At 45.9% G+C, this 21,568-nt stretch overlaps 1 protein-coding gene across 1 annotated transcript in view; it reads right to left on the bottom strand.

Moving 5' to 3' along the window:
• Window positions 1-21,568, bottom strand: part of MYRIP (myosin VIIA and Rab interacting protein) — a 1,654,117-nt gene that overhangs the window by 494,054 nt on the left and 1,138,495 nt on the right. Inside the window, exons 5-6 of the mRNA XM_086941723.1 lie at window positions 19,495-19,572; window positions 6,729-6,826 (exon numbers count right to left, since the gene is read on the bottom strand). Coding sequence (XP_086797849.1) covers window positions 6,729-6,826; window positions 19,495-19,572 — 176 coding nt within the window. The remainder of the gene's footprint in view (window positions 1-6,728; window positions 6,827-19,494; window positions 19,573-21,568) is intronic.

Raw genomic sequence — 21,568 nt, 5'->3', positions numbered from 1 at the left:
GCTGAGAAACGTAGGGCTTGAGACTCGGTTTGTGCAGGCTGTGCGGCTTACTCTCGGACTCCCGCTGTGCGGTTGTCAGTTCCTTCTCGGGTTATCACCCTCTTCCCTTGCTGTCACTGTGTCAGGAATCACGCCTGTTGTAACTTGGGTTTTCTTCATCATCCGACCTTGCCACTCACGACTTCTTCTTCTGACCTCAGCTGGTTGTCCGATTCTTGGTGTAGACCCTCCGGTCACACTTCCACATTTCTTGCTGAGTGCGCTGTCAGGCACATGGCACTGATGACGTAGCTGCCATGTGGCCTGGACGACAGGTGGTGATGGTTAACTATGAGAGGAAATTTCTGGATGGACGTCATAGCCACATGATTGCCTATTCTGGATCTTCTCTTGCACCTCAGGCTACTGCGGTCAGGGGCAGGGATGCCATTCGACTCCAACTGCCGACACTTGGGCTAGACGGTCTCACTGTGAAGCGATGGGAGCAATGCGGTTTGCGCTTGCTGCAGCTTATGTGTGGTTCTCCCTTTGTGCTGTCGCCAGGGCCGTCAGTCCACCTTGGTGGCTGTCTGGTGTCTTTGGAGGTGTTCTTGGCTTGTGGTGCTACAAGTCCTCATGCTTCTCCTCTCGTTGTCTTTGACACACCTGCATTTGTCCAGCTCTTCTGGGTGACACGATCTCCACTCTTCTTCTGCTTCTCCTCCGGGTGCAGTGACATGCACCATGTTCTAACAAGGTCAACGGGTCTAATAACACTTCACCGGAGCAGCGTTGAGGGGAAGGCAGGCGATCTGACCATGCAGTAACCGTTGCTTTACTGAGCAGCGAGGAAGGAATCCCCCAATACCACGCTTAGGCTCATGAGGTCATCAAACTTTGAACTATAAGTTCTCTTCAACGCCAATTGGGCGCAACGGAACTTTCCAATACAAATAACATTGATAGGTACATTTCACCTTGTTTTTTATTTGTGTAGAATACACTTTAACATTTCATGTGAGTAAGGTGAGGATAACGTGCATATCCTTGTCTTGAAGAAGGAGTCTTTGTACTCCGAAACATGTTGACACTCTGAATGGTTGATATACCCTAACTCGTATATAATCAACCTCGCTCTGCACCTTTTTAATAATACCAGCCGAGGACATAATAAATAATTTTTTCCTACGAGCCAGGTATTTTTTAAACTCACTTTTTCACCTCACCTCACTAACTCACATTCTCTACCTAAACACACACCCTCACATAGTTCACTACCAAGTGCTCCTACGTAGTCGTTAGTCGTAGCACGCCGCATCCCGTAGAGGGGTGCGAAGGCCCCGATGATGAAGCATGACACCAAGGGGCCTGTTGGTGTGTGAGGGGCATTTAAACAACACTGTGTGCCCCCCATCACTTTAGGGACCACTACCACTTTCTAAGTGGATTCCATTTTGTTTAATCACGTAGCTGCCATGTGGCCTGGACGACAGGTGGTGATGGTTAACTATGAGAGGAAATTTCTGGATGGACGTCATAGCCACATGATTGCCTATTCTGGATATTCTCTTGCACCTCAGGCTTCTGCGGTCAGGGGCAGGGATGCCGTTCGACTCCAACTGCCGACACTTGGGCTGGACGGTCTCACTGTGAAGCGATGGGAGCAATGCGGTTTGCGCTTGCTGCAGCTTATGTGTGGTTCTCCCTTTGTGCTGTCGCAGGGCCGTCAGTCCACCTTGGCGGCTCTCTGGTGTCTTTGGAGGTGTTCTTGGCTTGTGGTGCTACAAGCCCTCATGCTTCTCCTCTCGTTGTCTTTGACACACCTGCATTTGTCCAGCTCTTCTGGGTGACACGATCTCCACTCTTCTTCTGCTTCTCCTCCGGGTGCAGTGACATGCACCATGTTCTAACCAGGCCAACGGGTCTAATAACGTCAATGGTCTCCGGACCATGAAGGAAAAACTTCTGTCGCTTTTCTCTGCTGCATGGCGAGCAGCCACTCATCTTGGGTGCTCCTTCTTCAGGCAGCTTCTCAACACTCCTACTCCGGGTGTTCCCTCTCCAGGGAATGGCTTCCACTGGCAGTGGTGGGCTATGGCTTCTTGGCGCTCCTACTCTGGGAGTTCCCTCTCCAGGGTATGGCTTCCACGGGCAGTGGTGAGCTGTGGTGGTGGTTGGCCACTTGTGGTGTACAACTCTCCTCTCGTCAACCTTGTGTCACTGACGACTCCTGCTTGCGCCAGTGTGAGGGAGGACACTGTGCTGAGTTTGGCCCCTTCTGGACTCCGTTGCTGCTGTTGAGATGTATGGAATCTCCCTACTGGCTCCAGCAGTGCTTCTTTCTTCAGAGAGCTTTCTTCTCCTCCTGGCAGAGAGGTTTCTTCTCCTCCTGGCTGTTCACCTCTACTGACATTCTTCTGGGCACTGGTGTCACCGACTTCTGGCTGTTCATTGCCAGGGTGCTCTCTTTTGGCACCATGCGTGCTGCTCTTCTTCCTTGTGGTGGTGGTCAATTACCGCCAGGGGAGTGTGGCCCGCTCTTCTCAAGCGCTGTGACGTTGGGTAGCAACTGGGGGTGCGCTCTCTGCACCAGCCTTTCTTGGGTGTCCTTGGGCATGAGGAGGCTGCATTGGGGCTTTGCTGTCTGTGTTGCTCTGCACCTTTCTGCAGGATTTGTCAAGTCTCTTCCGTACCTTGCAGAGGTGAAAGGCAGTGCTGGTTATTTTGGGCCTGCAGGCGCTTACTCTGTGGAATGCTTAGCGCTTCCTTCTGCATTGTGGGACAGTCACTGTCACTTTCTTCATGCTTGCGTGTGCACACGCTCGCCTAGGGCTCTTTCAGTGTCTCTGCACCTTGTTTGTGTATGGGCAAATCTTGGTAAGCTGGCGCCTTTCCTTGACACCTTGCATGCTTGTGCTGTTGCTTGCCTTAGGGGGTGATTACCACTCCAGGTATGCGGCCGTGCCCTCTCGATTGCAGTGTCGGTAGAGGGTTGCTGGGGGCTGTGCGGCCTGCGAGGCCCTGTATGTCTTTTGTGGGTTTGCTGGCTTGTACTGCCAGGGCGGGCGGCTCTGGGCCACTAGGTGGCACTGTCCTTAATCATTGCAGGCTGCAGTTGCCTCAAATCTGCATGAGGTTGGCACCTGTGGATGGAATGTGGCCTGTAGTGTGCTCTCCCAGGGCTCCACGTATTCAGGCTTCTCTCTCCCTCCACCACGCTAATCACGTCGCAGCATGCAGAGGGTGGCGGTGTGGTGAGGCAGGCAGCTAGGTGGCGCTACACGGGCCTCACTGGTTCCTCCGGTCTCAGACCGGTCTGTTTGTGGGAAATTGCTGAGGAGGCAGGTGCAGGGACGTACTTGGTTGGGGCAGTAAGGCAGCTCTTCTTGTGGCTTGGACTTGCACCGTTCTTGTACATTAGCTGTTGCAGGGGCTTAGTCCTTTCTCGGGCTGCCTTTTGCGCTGTGCACTCTGGGCTGTAGTGCACACAGGCAGCCACTAGGTGGTTTTGTGGGTGATTTCTTTCTCCGTTACTGGAGCACCAGTCGCTTTTTGGCCTGCTGGCCACATGGGGCTCTCTGACGTGGCCCACCAAGCAGGTGCAGCATCTTCTACATCCTTTGCTAGCGGGGCATTGAAGTTTTGCATGTTGCGGGGCACATCGCGCTCACACGCGCTGCTGCCACTTTTGCGGGCCAGAGCAGCTTCAAAGGTACGGCCGGAGGTGCACACACTAGCGCAGCTTTGTCTGGGTCGCAGGTCGGAGCGGTGTGCTGCTGGCGCTTATGCTTCGTGCGCCGTTCCTTGGTGGGCGATACTTATGACACCCTCCTCGATGCTGAGAGGGCGCCTCGCCCCCGGGACAGATGGTGGACAGCCTCATTGCCGACAGGCGCGGTACCTCTTCTCCAGGCTGGCCTCGTGGACACCAGAGGGGATGTTGCAGGGCTGTGTTTCCTCTTGCTCCTTTCCTTCGTTGCAGGGGTTGACAGCAACGATCCGCCAGGGATCCAGGTGCCGGCGTCACACATGGGGATGCCCGGGCTTCTTGCAGTCAGTCTACAGCGGTGAAGCACCTTCAGCCCTGCGCTGACTGTGACTCATTATCCCCTTTTGCCAGTACTCCCATTGGGTGCCTGTCGTCTCTCTGTAATTTACACGCAGGCAGCAGGTGCACCTTGAGCGGGGGCTTCTCCCCTCCCAGGAGAGAACAGCGAGCCAGCTGCCAGGGGACACGCGGGATCAGATCCCACGCTTGTCGCCATTGTTGCGTCGGGGCTCAAGTCACACATGCTTCTAAGTCTTGGACACAGAGACCGTTAGTTGGGTACTACAACTGGCCACGAGCACATGCACTCAGGCCCATTTATTGGCCGGGTCACGTCACTCGTGACGCTGGTGATGGATGGGTATGGGTTTAGTAGCCACTCTCATGGGGGAGTGGCTACTAAACCAGTGTTTGGTCAAAAGTGTTTCTAGAAGAATTTATATCTATCAAAAAGGAAATGTGCATGGCTTTAACTCTGTAAGGATTTGATCCTGCCTCGAAATCCATTGTAACAACGGATGCGAGTGGAAAGGGTATTGGCGCAGTTCTCACCCAGAGGAATAATGCGGTAGCAGAATGCATTGTAGCCTTTGGGTCACGCTCACTTACAGATACCGAAGAGAAATATTCTGTAATATAGTGAGGGGCACTGGAATGCATGTAGGGTTTGAGCACTACAGGCCATTTATTTGGGGAAGTCATGTATTGCTTAGGAGTGATCATAAGCCCCTTACCAATGTGTTGTCTACCAAGGGATTGTATAAGGCTTCACCCAGGTTGGCAAGATTATCTGTCAAGCTTCTTGATTTTAAATACACTATCCAGTACATGCATGGTGTGCAGAATAAAGTGGCAGATTTATTGAGCAGGTTGCCTCTTCCTGAGACGGAGACACAGGAGGAAGAGATTGAACAATTCAGTGTGGCTTGCTTGAATGGGTGGGCCTACTGTATTGAATAGAAATTGCTCACAACGTTAACGATGTGAAGAGCACTTTGACATTACATTGAATTTACATGGTCACTCTTTCTGTCTTTTTTGATAGGTCAAGCCACATAGGTGAAGTTCTGTTTTTATCATTTGAAATCTGGAATCACTGGATGGCGTCAATTTTGCAGTTCTCCACAAATTCCAGAATTTTCAGATATAGTAAATGGAAGAAATTACATTTTTGAATCAAAGTTGCCTACTTTTTAGAAATACCAGGGGTTTCATTAAATATTTTAAGATATATGGTAGGTTTCATGGGGCATAAATTGTCCACGGTTCCAAATTCCGCAGCTACTCATTCCAAAAATCAGCCTATTTTCTAGTTTCATTCATGTTCTTTCCATGATTGTGTTCCTCGGCCTTTCCTGTCTCAGGCAATATGCCCACCCTCACTTGTGGAGTGCCACTTTAACCTGGCTAAATGTGGAAATGTAGTATGGTATTTTTAGATCATCTGTTGATTTCCTCTACATTTTTAGTTTCCTATTTGTTGTTTCTACAAAAACACTTTTTCAAAAAACGTCCTTATACTTACCTGACATTAGAGGTAATCCAGTAATTCAAACAACACCTATCTCTAAACTCAGATTATGGTGTGCAATTTCTAGTTATTAGATTTTTTCGTCATCAAGGATTTAATGAAGGGTACACAGTGAAAACCATTGTAAACCACTGCTCGATTGTTGGCTCTAGGTGTCTTTGATCAAAGTATAAATGTTCATTTTTGTGACCACAAGAGACTAAATACCATAGTAGTATACATGTTTTGTTCATTGCGTTGCTGTACTAACAGTTATAGGTGAAAACCATGCTACACATTTCTCCCCCTCCCCTTGTAGTCATTATTTTTGAATTTCAATGAATGGTTTTGTGAGGAATCCTTAAGAAATCTATGCAAGTGACTGCGTGCTGATTTTGGAATTTTTTCTCTAGCTTTCTGTGGTCTCCCATCAGTTTCATTTCTGTTTGACCCATAAATTGCAAATAGGTAAAAAGCGCAAAAGGACAAAATGGTGTCTGTATTCTTAGTGGCCTCTTGCTGGGGATACAGATATACCTACTGGTTTTTCAGGGACCGGAGTCGAATGGCTGTGCCCAACTAAGCTATTTGGAGGATTTTCTTAGGTGGTTCTCTTTAGCACAGGAAGGAGTCCTATTTTAATTTTTTCATAGGGATGGGAGGAAATTCCGTTTTTCTAATTAAAGATGTCTAATTTGTAAAAATGGCTGTGGTTGGCAGGCTTCCCAAGGCACCAGCAAACAGTATCCCAAACAGCAGCCTAATTGCTAGCTTCATTCTTGTGCTTTCCACAGTTGTGCTCTTGGGCCTTTCCATCCTGTCCCAGGCTATAGGCCCACCCTCCTCACTTATGGGGCACCGGTTGAGCCCGGGAGAGTAGGGCAATGCAGTGTAGTACTTTGCTATCATTTATTGATTTTCTGTGTATTTTGGGTCCTGTCAACAAAATCACTTTTTCACAGACCACACAAAGTGATTGATTAACATGTTGAGGTTACTGAAGATATAAACTAGGGGTTTTGTATTTCAAACAAAAGACCACAAATGGTGTATATTTAATAACAATATATATAAATGACTCATTTAAAGCATTCACAAAAAGTTTGCTAGATGTATTAAAGTAACAGATCACGGTTTACTCCTTTCAATGCACATCTATCAAAAGCGACTAAAAGTGAGGTCAATATTTACCAGGCTGTCAGGACAAGCTTCTGCTTTTGCAATAGCCTCATCCACAGCTTCTTCTGCTACACGTAGGGCGACGGAAAGCGTATCCATCATGCTGTGTCCTAGAAACACAAATTAAAAAGATATTGAGTGGACGATGCTCCTGTATATAGAAAATAAGAAGTGAAAATTTGTGTTAATAAAAATGTGGATTACAGCTTTAGACACAAAGGGCAGTAGTATAACAGGATGAAAGGGGTATACTACCAAGTTCCCAATAATACTTTCAATGCATACACTCATTGCATATTTTAAATGAAGAACTTATATTTCTACAAAAAACTTCAATACTATTGGAGAAAATTCTAGATTGCTGAATTTTTTTTATAAAAAGCAGATTCATAAAGGTAGGATACGTGCAGATGGGAGAAGTACAAATGTGAAAGTTATACCAGTGTGCAGATTTTATAACTATTAGAAATGGATACATTCTGGAGGGGAGCTATAAGTATTTCTGGGAGTGGTTAAGTGTGGATAATGAAAATAAAATGAACACGTAGATAGTCATAGATATATGGCCATTCTTTTTTATTGATCAATCTTTCCCCAAAAGTCTATGCTCTTCTGTCTTAATGCATAGAAGATGCAGTTGCAGCTAGTGCTGAAAGTGTGGCAAAGGAACTGAAGTGTCCCACATTTAAAGAAGTGTGGGGAGAGGGAGGTCTTAACATTGAAAAAAGTTGAATGTGAAATGTTGCAGGTACTCTAACCGTACCTAATGCAGATATTCTGCACAAGTGGGCAGGGCATAATTAAATACATTTTTTGAGTTGACCACAGGCCAAGCAGGGAAACTAGAGAATTATCATCGAAGGGAAAGAGAAGCCTCAGATGATTTTAATCCCACTCAGCTTCCAGGTAAGTTCCAGGTAAGTTGTAATAAAAAATCAAAGTGGAGAGTAGCACCATTTCTACTGGAGGGATCTCTATAGAAAAACTTTCTGTGGGACCCTCAACAGTTATTTTCGGTCAATGGTGTATGCTTTGCCATCAACGTACTAATAGTTGATAGCATCATCATTGGGTCTTGTTTACTCCACCAGGAGGTGATCCCACTCGGTCGAGAGATTAGTTGAGATTCTTATGTGGAAATGTGATCTAAAATGACCTATCATCTAGAAAGTACGCTCTAATAAAAGCCTAGATAAGAATAGGATTAAAAATGAAAAGTGGATGTGAATTTGGGATATATAATATGTCCCTCACATCAGATAGTGAGAACTGGTCATCTTGAAAACTGGTCTACATGTTTCAGACCACCAGCGCCCTTTTCTGGATAGTTGGCTGTCATCGGGACCAATAGTTTATGGGATCCCTTACTCTGGTTTCCCAAGTCAGGTGGGACACTGTCCCCTGGTTTTTTCCGCTATCTTCCGGTTTGACTCTCACTCAGGGCGGGGGCGGGGGGGAGACGGAGTTGCAGCCCTCTGCCACAGTTTGACAACAGGGAAACTATCGTATACTGGCTAGAGACTCCCAGTCATAGTAAGATAGCTGAAGAGGTTGACTTTCTGCAATAGTGTATATCCTGCAGGTTTGATACCTGTAAGATAACTTAATTTAATGGCCAGTGATATGTATGTGTATATATATATATATATATATATTCACTGAAAAAACCATAGGTTTCAGGGACGTTCTAGTTAGTTGGACATTTCACTCGTACAAAACCATTGAAATTCTCCCGTATTAGTTAGTTCAGCTAACTATAACTTGCGCGCCCGCAATGCACTGCTGATGACGTGCGTCACATATTACATCACTCATGACATGGTCAGTGACATCACTCATGACACCACTGACCACATCTCAAATGACATCACTGATGACATCATCCAGTGAATGTGTGTTTTTCTGAAAATTAAATTTGTTTTATATATGTATATCTCAAGGTCGATGGAAGAATAAATGGGTATATAAGTGTCTAAATGGATGATTTCTATTGCAAAATTGATTGTATAACTGACTGATTAAGTGTATCTTAGTGAATACATGGATTAGTGAGTAATGCTTAAATATGTAAATATCTGTATCAGTTTCTCACTTTGTGTATAAGTGGCTGCGTGGGTTGGTGGGTAGCTACCTGAGTGTCTATATGGGTTATTAGTTGGTTTTTTGAGTATCAGTATGAGTGTCTGAGTGACTGTATGGTTCGTTGGGGGGTCTTACATAGTGCCTAGATTCATGAATGAGTGACTCACTGCTTATACGTTTTGAAGACAGCATGTGTGCAGGACTCTATGGGTGGATGAGTGTGTGTATGGGTGTGTTACTGAATGAATGACTGTCTCAATAGTGTCGTTATGAGTAACTACATATGTTTTAAACTAGTATATGTGAGTATTGGTGTATATAAGTGAGTATATGTGAGAGTGAGAGATTGGAAGAGTTCCTCTATAAATTAGTAAGTGTTTCTATAAGTCATTGCTTAAGACAGTAAGTATGTGTAAGTTTCTGTAGGAGTAAGTGTGGTGGTGTGTATAACTGTATATGCAATTTAATGGATGTTTGGTTCTTTGTTTGCATGTGCGACTATCTTTGTGAGTAACTCTATGGATGAGTGTCATTGTGTAACAGGATGTATAGGTGTCTGAGTGCATATGATGACGGAGTACATGTATGAGTGACTGTATAGGACTGTTGGTGAATGAGCGGATGTATGTGTAGCTCTTGGAATTACTAAATAGGTGTGTTGTAAGAGGTATTGGTATGTCCATTCTTTTGAAAATGTTAGTTTTTATTTTTGAGTATGTGTATCAAAGGTTATATTAGGGTGAGAGGAGGTCTGCCACTATCACAAGGATGATGTCATCAGTGACGTCATTTGAGATGTCATCAGTGATGTCATGAGTGATGTAACTGACCATGTCACGAGTGATGTAATATGTGACGTCATCAGCAATGCATTACGGGCGCCCGAGTTATAGTTAGCTGAACAAACTATAACGGGGGAATTTCAATGGTTTTGTACGAGTGAAATGTTCAACTAACTATAACGCCCCTGAAACCTATGGTGTTTTTTCAGTACATTTTTTTAAGGTTTTTTAAATGCTAATTCCCAACTATAACATGCCTGATACCTGTGGTTTTCAGTGAATTTCAAAGGTTTTTTAAATGCTAATTTGTAACTATAACGTTCTTAGAACCTATGTTTTTTCAGTTAATTTCAAAGGTTATTTAAATGCTAGTTTCTAACTATGCCTACAGAGGTATGACATGTGAAGAAAGAAGAAAAAACACACAGAAAGAAGAAAAAGAAATGCAGAAAGAGACAACAGAAGTCCTCAAAGACAAAGAAAAGTGCAGGAAGAAGGAAGACGTGCAGAAAGAACAAACAGAGGAGCAGTAAGAGGCATTGTTCCAAAATCATCCAGTACCTTCAACTTTTTCAGATGGGTACTGGTGGTAACTGACTCTGACTAACCAGTCCTGGAGCCAGTGCTATGCTAAAAGACACTTGGAATACAGTTAAAACACCTACATACCATAGGGAACACTATGCATTGGGGTACCCCTGTGATTAGAATGACCTCCTCTGTAAGCCCCTAGTACATATTAGGGCATGGGATTAAAACTACCTCCTAAAACGCACCACGGGGTGCGCTTGCACACTGATGAAAGGAGGGGGAGAGCCCGAGGTGACATGTGTGCAAACATGCCCTGTGGGCATTTTAAGTTGTGGAACAAAGTCCCCCTGAATCCTGAGGGTCCCTAAGGTCCAAGTAGCCCACTAGGTATCTCCAGTGAGTGCCACAGAACTGTATTGCAGAGAGGTGTAAAAGAGGCACGTCCTGAACCACCTCTCTGTAACGCAGCGCAGTGGCGCTTACTGGAAGCACCTGGTGAGCTAGTTGGCCCCCAGTGGCCCTCACGATAGAAGGGAAATTATTTAACCAACTTAAAACGAGCTACAGGGTGTGTTTGCACAAGCCACCTCAGGCCCCGTCCCCTCCCTTCCCTCCCCACTGTGTAAACGCGCCCTATGTCCGTTTTAATTTGGAAGATTAAGTCCTCTTGAATCCTGAGGGTCCTTAGGGTCCAAGTAGCCCACTAGGTACCTCCAGTAAGTGCCACAGAACTGCGTTGCAGAGAGGTGTAAAAAGGGGCACCTCCTGAACCACCTTTCTAAAACGCAACGCAGTGGCACTTACTGGAAGCACCTGGGGGACAAGTTGGCCCCCGAGGCCCCTCACGATTGAAGGGGATTTATTTCCCAACTTAATACGCGCCACAGGGCGAGTTTGCACACGTCACCTCAAGCCCCGTGCCCTCCCTTCACCACTCTGTAAACGTGCCCTGTGGCCATTTTAAGTTGGGAGATTAAGTCCCCATGAATCCTGAGGGTCCCTAATGTCCAAGTAGCCCACTAGGTACCTCCAGTAAGTGCCACAGATCTGCGTTGCAGAGAGGTGTAAAAAGGGGCCTGGCCTCTGAACACCTGTCTGCAACGCAGCTTCCTGGCGCCTACTGGAGGTACCTGGTGTGCTAATTGGCCCTTAAGGACCGTCAGTATTAAAGTGGAATTAATTCCCCAATTTACAACTCGCCAGGGGGCGCGATTGCACAATGGTGAAAGAAAGGGGCAGGTCCTGAGGTGACATGTGTGCAAACACGCCCTGTGGCAAATTTTAAGTTGGGGAATTCATTCCTCTTCAATCCTGAGTGTCCCTGGGGGCCAACTAGCCCACCAGGTACCTCCAGTATGCGCCAGAGAGCTGTGTTGCAGAGAGGTGTTCAGAGGCCTCGCCCCCTTTTACAAGTCTCTGCAACGCAGCTCTGTGGCGCTTACTGGAGGTTCCGCAGGGCGTGTGGCACATTTTAAGTTTCTGAGGGTCCCTGGGTTTCAACTAGCCCACCAGCTACCTCCATTAGGCACCACAGAGCTGCATTGCAAAGAGGTGTAAAAAGGGGCGTGGCCTCAGAACACCTCTCTGCAACGCAGCCCCTTGGCGCATACTGGAGGTTCCTGGTGGGCTAGTTGGCCCCTAGGGACCCCAGTATTCAAGGGGAATTCATTCCCCATCTGCAAACGTGCCAGGAGGCACGTTTGAAGAATGCTGGAAAGAGGGGAGTGGCCTCCAGCGTGATGCTTGTCTTTTATTTTATTTTTAAGAGCGGGGCTGTGTAACCCCCCTTCTTTTTATAATTTATTGGCCCTGGGGACCCTATTACCCAGGGCCTGCCCCCTAATTGTTTTTTTTAAAAACAAAATTCGGGCAGTGGGCCGCGTAGCCCCCCTCCCGAGGCCATAATCGGCCCCCGGGACCCCATCCCCCGGGGCATGGCCCTTTTTTTCTTTATATTATTGGAGGGGGGCTGCCTTGCCCCCTCCTTAGGCCATTTATGGCCCCGGGGACCCCATCCTACTGGGCCGGCCTTTGTTTATTTATTCATTTTTTATTTATATTTTTTTAATATTTGAGGAGGGGGGGCCATGTGGCCCCCTCCTGGGCCACTAATAGCCCCAATCTCCCCATGGTCCCGCCGGCTCCCCGCATCCTGCAGGAGCCCTCATTGCTTTTCCACACGGGGAGCTGCTAAGATGCAGCTCCCCCTGTGGAAAAGCAATTTGATTTGATATTTGGAAGAGAGAGCGCTCTCACAGCTACTGTAGGACAGGTCTTCAAGACTTTGCAGGAAGTAAGTTCTTGCTCCAGACGGCATAGTTCCAGGGGGAGACAACTCCAATATTTAGATGCCAAGAAAGACTTGGAGCGTCCACCACAGCACGATCTCTGAGGACTTTGAGTAAATGGGCAGAGAATTATCTAAGAAGCCTACTGGGTACATAGAGAGAGGCCAGTGATTAGAACAATGAGGGACCTCTACTATTTATTGCCCTGTGTTTAATGCATAAAGGCTTAAACTGGACCTTGCACTCCACAGGAAGCCAGTGGAGATCCTTAAGGACCTTAGTGGCTGACTGACATTTAGTTGTGTCTGTGAGCAGTTGGGCTGCCACATTCTGCACAGTTTGCAATGTTTTACCAAGTTATAAAACATTGCTGTAGTCCAGAATTGCCAGCACCAATGCCTGGACAATTATTCTCCTGGATAAAAAAAGGGACGAGCTTAAGGACTTTCCTCAATAATCTCAGGATGCCATAGCAGCCTGCAGATTTTTTTTGCCCGGTGTTCCATCGTAAGCTTGGTGTCAAGCCATATTATCAGGCTCATTATTGGGCCCAAATTGGGGGTCAACAATGACTGATACGGATTTCAGGGCCTCCCGCGATGGCCGGGACATTTATGACTTAGTAGAGATCGAACTGCCACTGCACAGGGCCTTGCCCTCACTCTGATGTGGTGCATTTACTTTTCTCTGCATATATCCTTTCTGGTGATTGGTCTGTAGCTTTGGCAGTCTGTGGCATTCACCATGGGGACCTGAGGCTGCACACATTATACATCTACATGAAGGGAGGATAAAGTAGTGCATGTACAACTGTGGAAATGGGTGATTGACTGCGATCTCACCCCACTCGGTTGTCATTGTTCCACACAAGTACCAAAAAGGACTTCTTAAGGTGCTCTTTCGGGTGATGCCAGTATGGTGGGGAGGCTCTACAAGCCTCAACCTGGGATGGGGAGTTGGGTGTTTTACTGTTTTTGACCTGATTGGACTTGCTGCTATGATGTGTTGCTATGTCTGCTTACCTATGGTCACGGGTGGATGGCTCAGGTTTTCTACTGTCATATTACTAATGGCTCTGCGACATTACACTCTGTCTTGTAGTTATCAGAGTCTTACCTGGAGCATTGGGCATGGCCACTTCTGTGAAGACATATAGGATGCATGCATACCTTCAGAGAAGGGAGATCCACGTAGCATGACTGCAAGAAACACGTCATCAGTTGAATTGGGCAAGGTGCTGAAGAGTGGCAATGCACCGTAGTGGATTCTTCTTACACCTATATGGACCAACATCGATACAGAGGGCAGATATGTAGTGCTGGAGGGCCTCCTGAATGGTGAATTGATTAGTGTGGCTGCAATATAAGCCCTGAATGTAAACGTGATCGATTTTCTGACTACTCTTACAACATCACTGCTCTCTAGTCCCCAGGGGCCATGTATATGGGGTGTTGATTTTAACAGTGTTCCTAATTTGAAGCACAATAAATCTTTTTTGCCACTGGCTGGGGCACAATTGATAGTGGTGATGAGCTATTTGACCCAATGGGCTAAGAACTCGCTGCTGACAGAGATTTGTTGGGTTCAGCATCTGTTAGACCAGAAATACTCATTTTACTTGGGGGTACACCTGCTGCACATCGGCATAGATTTGATCTACTCTACCTTGGATGCTGCAGTGTGGATTGGTTCAACTCAGTACATGAGACACACCCTGTTGGACCATAATCTCCTTAACTTCACATTGCATTGGGGTAGGGCCACACCCTGAGTCCTCATGGGGAGACTCACACCCCCTTCCTCTTGCATGATCCAGCTATCCATGATGAGATGGAGTAGCACTACTTTGCGGAAAATAATGGGAAGGCATCTAATGGGTTGGTGTCGAGGGATGCTTTCAAACTAGTGGTATGGGAAAAATTCATGCGCATGACCAAAATGCGCCTCTCCTGGAGCCCACCCTTGGGCCGAAATTACTGTAAATAGGGGATGAGACCTCATTTCCCTAGGCCAGCTCAAATGCTATGTCATGGGAAGGCCACCCCCAGAACATACCAGTTTCCCTGCCAGCATGGGCGTGGACAGAGACAACTGTGTCTGCTCTCACTTGGCAGGAGCATTTTTTACACTTTTACAAAGCAAGAGCAAACACAGACTCTGCTCCAATCTGGCAGTGACTTTGAAAATACTCCTGCTTTCTGGGAGCAGACATTTGATCTGTTTCCCTGGTGCGTGTAGGGAAACAGATCAAAATATTGTCTCGCCTGGAGGCTCCAGGCAGGAGTAATGCCAGCTCCAGCTGCATGTTGGAAACCTTTGGGCCCATGAGGGCCCTACCTGTATGGTGGGTACTCTAGGTGGGTACCAGAGCACCCACTTTTAGTAGTGCAGGCCCTGGGGGATGGGATCCCCAGGGATGAGAACGGCTCGGGTGGGGCTTGTGTCTCGCCTCCACATTTTTTTATACGTTTGGCCCCCAGGGTGGGCTACCCAGGGCTTTTAGAGGCTCAGGGAGGGGGGCTGCGTGGCCCCACTGGATGTTGATATTTTTTGGGTCTTAGGGGATGGGGTCCCTTGGGACTAAGAAGGCTCAGTTAGTGGTGCACTCCACCATTCCTTTAATTTTAAAAAAGTGCCCTGGGGGATAGGGTGTCCAGGGCTCAACATGGCTTGGGGAGGAGGACGTGAACTTCCAAAAGCCCTTTCATTGAAAAAAGGCCCTAGGGGATGGGGCCCCTTGGGCCTAAGAATGCTCAGGAGGGGAACACATTGCCCTCCCCTCTTTTAATTACACTAAATGTGGGTTGGGGTCCCCTACCTTTAAAAAAATGTACAGTCCTGTGGCTAACCCCCAACTCGCACAGCCTATAGTTTGCACTGCAGGGGGTGGCTTCACATATGGTAATAAAATATTACTTTACGTTAAAAAAAACCCAAGAAATTCACTGAAAAAAAATGGTAAAGGTATAGTTAGATGTGATGAAAAGATCTGTTTTTGGTTTAAGAAAAACAAAATGTTATAGAAATGTTATAGTTAGGTGAATATTTCAGTGACAACATTAATGCCATTAACGTTTTGAACTAAAAAACAACACAGAACATGTCATGAGTGATGTAATATGTGAGGTCAGAAGCAATGCAAGTTGGGAGCCTACGTTCTATCTAGCTCTGCTAACTATATGTGGTGAATTTCTGTGGTTATTTTAGTTCAAAACTTTAACTTCTTCTGTGCGTCGGAGATCCCCCGGCCGTCTGACGTCACGGTGGGCGTGTGCGGAGGACGGCCCGGGGCCTCAGCGACGCAGGGGAATTCCAGCCGCAGCGAAGCGGCTAATGTTGTCAGTGACATATTCACCTAACTACTCATGAAAAAAAATTTGCTGGCAGCCATTACAGGACTCGGTGACTCCGTCCCATGTTTTCAAGTAAAAAGAAGATAAAATATATAAGGGGACAGGGTAGACATACCCTTCCCCACCTAGCGACCCTCATGGGCTACAATAAAAAAGCACCGCCGTTTTTTTATGCCATCTCAAAGGAATCCCGCTGGATCATGGCAAAATTAAAACTAAAAAAAATGGGGGCCTCATTTTTTTTTATCAGTAGAGCTCCCCTTCCCACCCTATTTTGTGCCCTGGTGACCCCATCCCAGGGGTACACATATATCAATTAAGCAGATAGGGCAGTCCCAAGGACCTCATCCCAGGGGCTGAATTTGTAAAAAAAAAGAGGAGGTGGGCCACACAGCCCCGTTCCAAGCCTCGAAAGGCATCAGGGACCCTATCCATGGGGCTGAGTAATTAAATAAATGGAAAGGGGCATGTGGCCCCCCTCCCGGAGCTTTCTTAGGCCCCAGAGCCACCAACGCCCAGGGCCAAAATGTAAAGAAAAGGAGAGAAGGGCCTGGTGACCTCATCCTCCAGGACGTTACTCAAACTAAAACAGAGGATGTGGTGCTGGACTCCTCCCTGAGCATTTCAAGGCTCCGGAATCCATCCCCCAGGCCCAGCTCAGTTACTGTATCCTTGGGAGCTGACCCCAGGACACAGTAGTTTCCCTGCCTGCGTGGGTAGAGACACATGTATGCTCCCATTTGGCACAGTGTGTTGCATAAATTCTGCACAAAAATGAACACCTGGGTAGTTTCCAAGTTTTAGGTAGAGAGCAACTCTTTTGTATGGAACAATCTGCAACACAACCAACACTCAAGATCTGCTTAGCTCAAAAGTCTGTGTTTGTAGCAGTATTTCTAAGCATAGAATTAGAAAAGTGCCATTTATGCTAAGCTGAAAAGTGACAAAGCCTTTAGCATTTTTACAACACACTTTTAGGCATAAGATTATCAAGTGTCATCTACGATGAGCTGAAAATGACAAAAACCTTTTTTACAACTCCAGGCACAGTATAATAGCTTCGGATTAGTAAAAAATACCTGGAGTGGTAAACAACTGAGCTGGTTCTCGCAAGCTCCACATTGGGGAGCAGGCTGGTGTTCTATTTCCCTCTCCCACACTGATGCAGGCAAGGAAACAGAACACATATTGCTCCTACCCAAAGGGAACAGCATAAATAGCAGCTCCCTCTAGGCAGGAGCAATGCCGGCTTTTGCACCATGCAAGGAGATTGCTGGGGCCATAGGGACCCAGGGGCTTCACCACGGTCCCCAACGCTGTGCGTGGTGGATGACCCGGATGAGTACCAGGACAGCCGCCTAAAAATAATGGCAAAAATAGTCACAACGAGGGGGGCTGTGTGGACCGCCCTCCCAAAAAAACAGACAGCCCTGGGGATGGGGTCCCCGCGGCCACAATAGGCTTGAAGAGTGCTTTTTAATTTAGAGTCCCTGGGACAGAAAAAGCTCAGGGAGACGGGTATTTGACCAAAGGGGATGGGATCCCCAGGGCCTATTAGGGCTCCAGGAGGGGTGCTGCATGCCACCGTCCCATTAGATTTTGAACCCGGGAGGTGGTGGGCTGCAGTACCCAAAAAGGCTTGACAGGGTGGTCCATGCAGCCCCCTGACCATATTAATTGTATGTGGCTCCCGGGAATGGAGACACCCGGCCTATTAAGGTCCGGGAGGGGGATACATGCCCCACTCCCCATAGATTTCTATTTCAGGGATAGGGTACCCAGGGCACAAGAAGGCGAGTGGAGGGGTCCTTGGGACCTATAAAGACTAGCACTGCTTATGACCTTACATATTACAACACTCATGACATGTTCTATGATATTATTTATGACATCACTGATGACATCTCAAATTACATAAATTATGACATCATCCAATGAGTGTATTAGCATGTTTTATAGTTTACATAGTGGGGGATAACTACCATATTATTTTAATACATAATTGTCTAAAGACTCTATCCAGCTAATGGATGTGTTTATAAAACTCATGTGCTCCTAAGGGATTATGGCTGTGTAGAGGTATTGAAAACTTTATAAATATTTTTATTGAAGAGTAACCCTGTGTGCAGATGACAGGTGATGATAAGTGTTCAGCATGTTCCACACACGTATTTTGGCTGTGCAGAAAAAGTTTTCAACAGGGCAAAAAAAAATTCCTCGTTCGCGATCGAGAACAGTAAGTTCACGAGCGCGAGCTGCCGCTTGGGTAGAACTTCTACCTGAGCGGCAGGAATACCAGCACAAACTGCAGTCCGCTACTCGCAGAACTTCACTTTGTTTTTCTGTAACTACGCGGAGTTGCGCTTAGCAAAACTCCGCGAACTACGCCCAGGTCTGTACTTTTTAATACTCTGTGGTGAATTGTTCATAGACTTTTCACTGTCTGCAAACAGTGAAGTACAGATTGAACTCTCTCCATACAGTAAACACTGTTTACACAATACACTTTTCTACTCATATCAACTTAACTTCTCACTGTTGGTTCAGTGACTGTGGGGGGTTTGATACATGTACAGAGTGATCATAGTAGGGCATTAGTTATATAGAAGGGATTGAGTATCTGAAGGAACTTAGTTTCCCTGAGCAGTTTGATCATCATGAGCAGTACTGGTTACCCTTTTATCTGTGGTTGATAATCACCATGAACTCAGCTAACCATGAAGTCTATTATATAGGGTCAATGTTGCGCATAACACAAACTTGCCTCACCTATGGGGGTTGTATGTATTATGGTAGAAATGCATACCAGTGGAGAGTGGTGGAGTACATTACATCACACATACATTATACACACACAATGACTCATATGTGCGTACGTCAGTCTGTAGGAAATGTTACTTCAAACAATTTGGATTATAAGGTGTAGGAATCTTATCATCAATTATACCAGTAGGCAGTATATTTTAGAAATATTTGGTATAGAGAAGCACAAACTCAGGATTTAAAACATACCACAGTGGTTTGATTTCTACCCAAACTAACTCTTTTTAGCAACATTAGGATAATGAAGACAGGGAAAAAAACATAACATTCAAACCTACACCTCAATGTTTGTATGCAGCTTTTTGATGAGAGTTCCCAGATCACTGTATATTAGGAATGTAATTTTTGAACAACAAGTAACAAAGGGATCGTTGTGACAAAAGCAGCCACTCGCTGAGCTATCCACATAAAATACAGTTCTGTGATCTGCAGGGTGCACATTTTTTGCAGCAGAAATATTAACCCTCTGTGCTACGTTATGATGAGTCAAATGTGCCACTAGGCAAGATTTCCCTCCAGCAGGAACATTAATTACCAGTTATCTTGACATTTTGTTTGTTGCTTGAAAACTGCTAGATACACAAAGAACTCTGCAGAAGATGCTTTTAAGCCTGCAGGCTATTTCTAAACACAATGCCAACCAAGCACAGCACCAGGTGCAGCTGCACTGGTTGCACCACCCTAAAGCCAGCCCTGTCAGCTCAAATTTGTAGAATATGATGGTAATCTTAAGGAACCTAAGTTAAAAAACTGGGGATTGGGTGGAAAGGTTCTTTTCTTCACATCCCCTTGCACTAGTCGAAGATGGCAGGAACAAAATAGTGTTGCATTCCTCATACTAACTCTCTTGCATAGATGCATTTTTCATTCATTGACCGATGTAATTGTTGTCACAACACATATTACAAAATGCATTTACCTTCTGTTTGGCGATAGAATGTAGAATCACTACCACAGATGCTTCCATCAGTCTCTATACTTTCGTCAATTAAACTTCCTTCAATGGAGAGAGAAAAAGTACAAGATATTAGTGGAAAGCACGGAATGGTGTGTCTGAATTACAAAGGGTGTATGCTAAATTAAGAACATATTTTCTATATTTCTACTAAAAGCAATGCGAAACCAGAAAAGAAAAGGAGCACACAATCTTTGGAGGAAAGTTTGCCCAGTCACTTACGTTTTACATGTATTTCGTATCTTATAATTATGGTAAGTGTTCTTGTCTTCCCACACATTTTATTTTGAAAGTGATTTTATCTAAGATCCTAGTAGGTCGAGCCTTCTAGAAAGCCTAATCCGCTGACCTAATCAATTTTCTCCAAGGGATAAGCTAAAAGTCCATGGTAGCCAGTCTTTCAGAGACCATTTCTGCAACATAAAGATGTCCTCAGCTAAAGCCTCCTTGACTGTCCGGGTAGGCGTAGGTAAGCCTCCAAGGCGTAACTCAAAGGAGTCGTGTAGGGTGAGTCTAGGTATCGTACAACAGAGTTATTGCAGTGGCAATATGGTAAGAGTGTCCACCCTGGACTTTCAAAATAACCTCCAAGGGCTCCAGCCCACCGTGGAAAAGACCAGTCGAATAAAAGGCCTGTCCAGTCCAGACAGCAACTTTCAAGGGAAAGGTGGCGTCTAGCGTGTTTGTAAGCCAATGACTGAACGCATCACTGCTGGTATTAATGTCTGTGTTCAGAGTAGGAAAGGAGGAATCAAGTGATGTGGCAAGACACTGCATGCCCTGCTCAGCACAAGAGAACCTTGGGTAGGAGTGGTAGGAAGTTTAGGGAGGGCAGAGAGATTCTAAATTGTACAAATGTATAGTTTGACCAGGTTACTTCAAGTGTGAAATTGAACTGTACCCGACTGTACTTTACATGAATATGGTTAAATATGTGGCCGGGGGGATGGGTAGGTCCTATCTCCAACTTAGTAAAACTGAGGAAGAGTCCATTTACTTTGGAGTGTCATGAGCTGGAAGTTTGACTGTCTGCAAATGAAAGTCTACCAAAACTATTGAATTATCAGTTTTCAAACAGATACTTATAAATCAAGGAGAGATGTAAGAAAGCAATGCAAAGGGCCTGGGGGTCCAATAATCAGCACTGCTTTGGTGGTGCATTTAAGGCTGATAGATATACTGAGAAAAGGCTATTCAAAATCAAGCCCCCCCCCTCTTTTTTAGGACTGAAGGAATGATATGGAGTGTGAATTTGTATTCTGACAAATCAGCCTGAGTTATATTTGGAGCTGAGTGGTCTTTCAACCAGGCCTCTTTTAAAAAATAATGTCCAGACTGTGAATGAGTATGAGGTCATGAACCTCCATAATGTGTTTTAACCAACAAGTTCTAATTGGCGAGTGCACATGTGAGAGCGGAAATAATGGCAGAGAGATGGCAAGGGTGGCCCCCCCAGTGATTGAGCATAGCAGGTGAGGCTGGGTACGTATTTGGCTTGAGTATAGAGCCTTGCAATAGAGGCATAAGAAATGTGCAGGAAGACAGGAGTGTTGTAGTGCAAGAAGGAAAGACTACTGAGTGGATAAGTGTGGCGGCAAGGATCATACGTGTACTTACCTGTGGCCAGACAATGCGAGGTCGGGCAAAGGCAGGCTTGCCTTTGGCGTGCTAGGCATCTGTGTCAATATGGGCATTAAATACACCAAACACATCGCTTTGGGTATGGTACAAGTGGGTGGAGCAAGTTGTCTTGAAACCTCGAGTAAGCATGAGGCAGGACTAGGGTCCAGCACCCAAAAAAGAAAGAAAATAAATAAATGCTTATCCTCCTCCTGTGGTAGGATGCCAGACTCGTGGTTCAGCAGCTGCTATAAACTACTGCTCACAGCACAGCTGGAGCTCTTGTTATTTTTAATTGAGGTTTTTGTAATGGTCAATTTAGCATGGTTATTAGCTTGTGTTGTATGGTTCATACTTTCCAAGTAATACTGTGCATTTGTTGGACAACATAAACATCAAAACTGTGCAAGACTGATTT

Source organism: Lissotriton vulgaris, chromosome 10 (assembly GCF_964263255.1).
Source record: "Lissotriton vulgaris chromosome 10, aLisVul1.2, whole genome shotgun sequence".
Taxonomy (NCBI): Eukaryota; Metazoa; Chordata; class Amphibia; order Caudata; family Salamandridae; genus Lissotriton; species Lissotriton vulgaris.
This window is presented reverse-complemented; position numbering and strand designations above follow the sequence as displayed.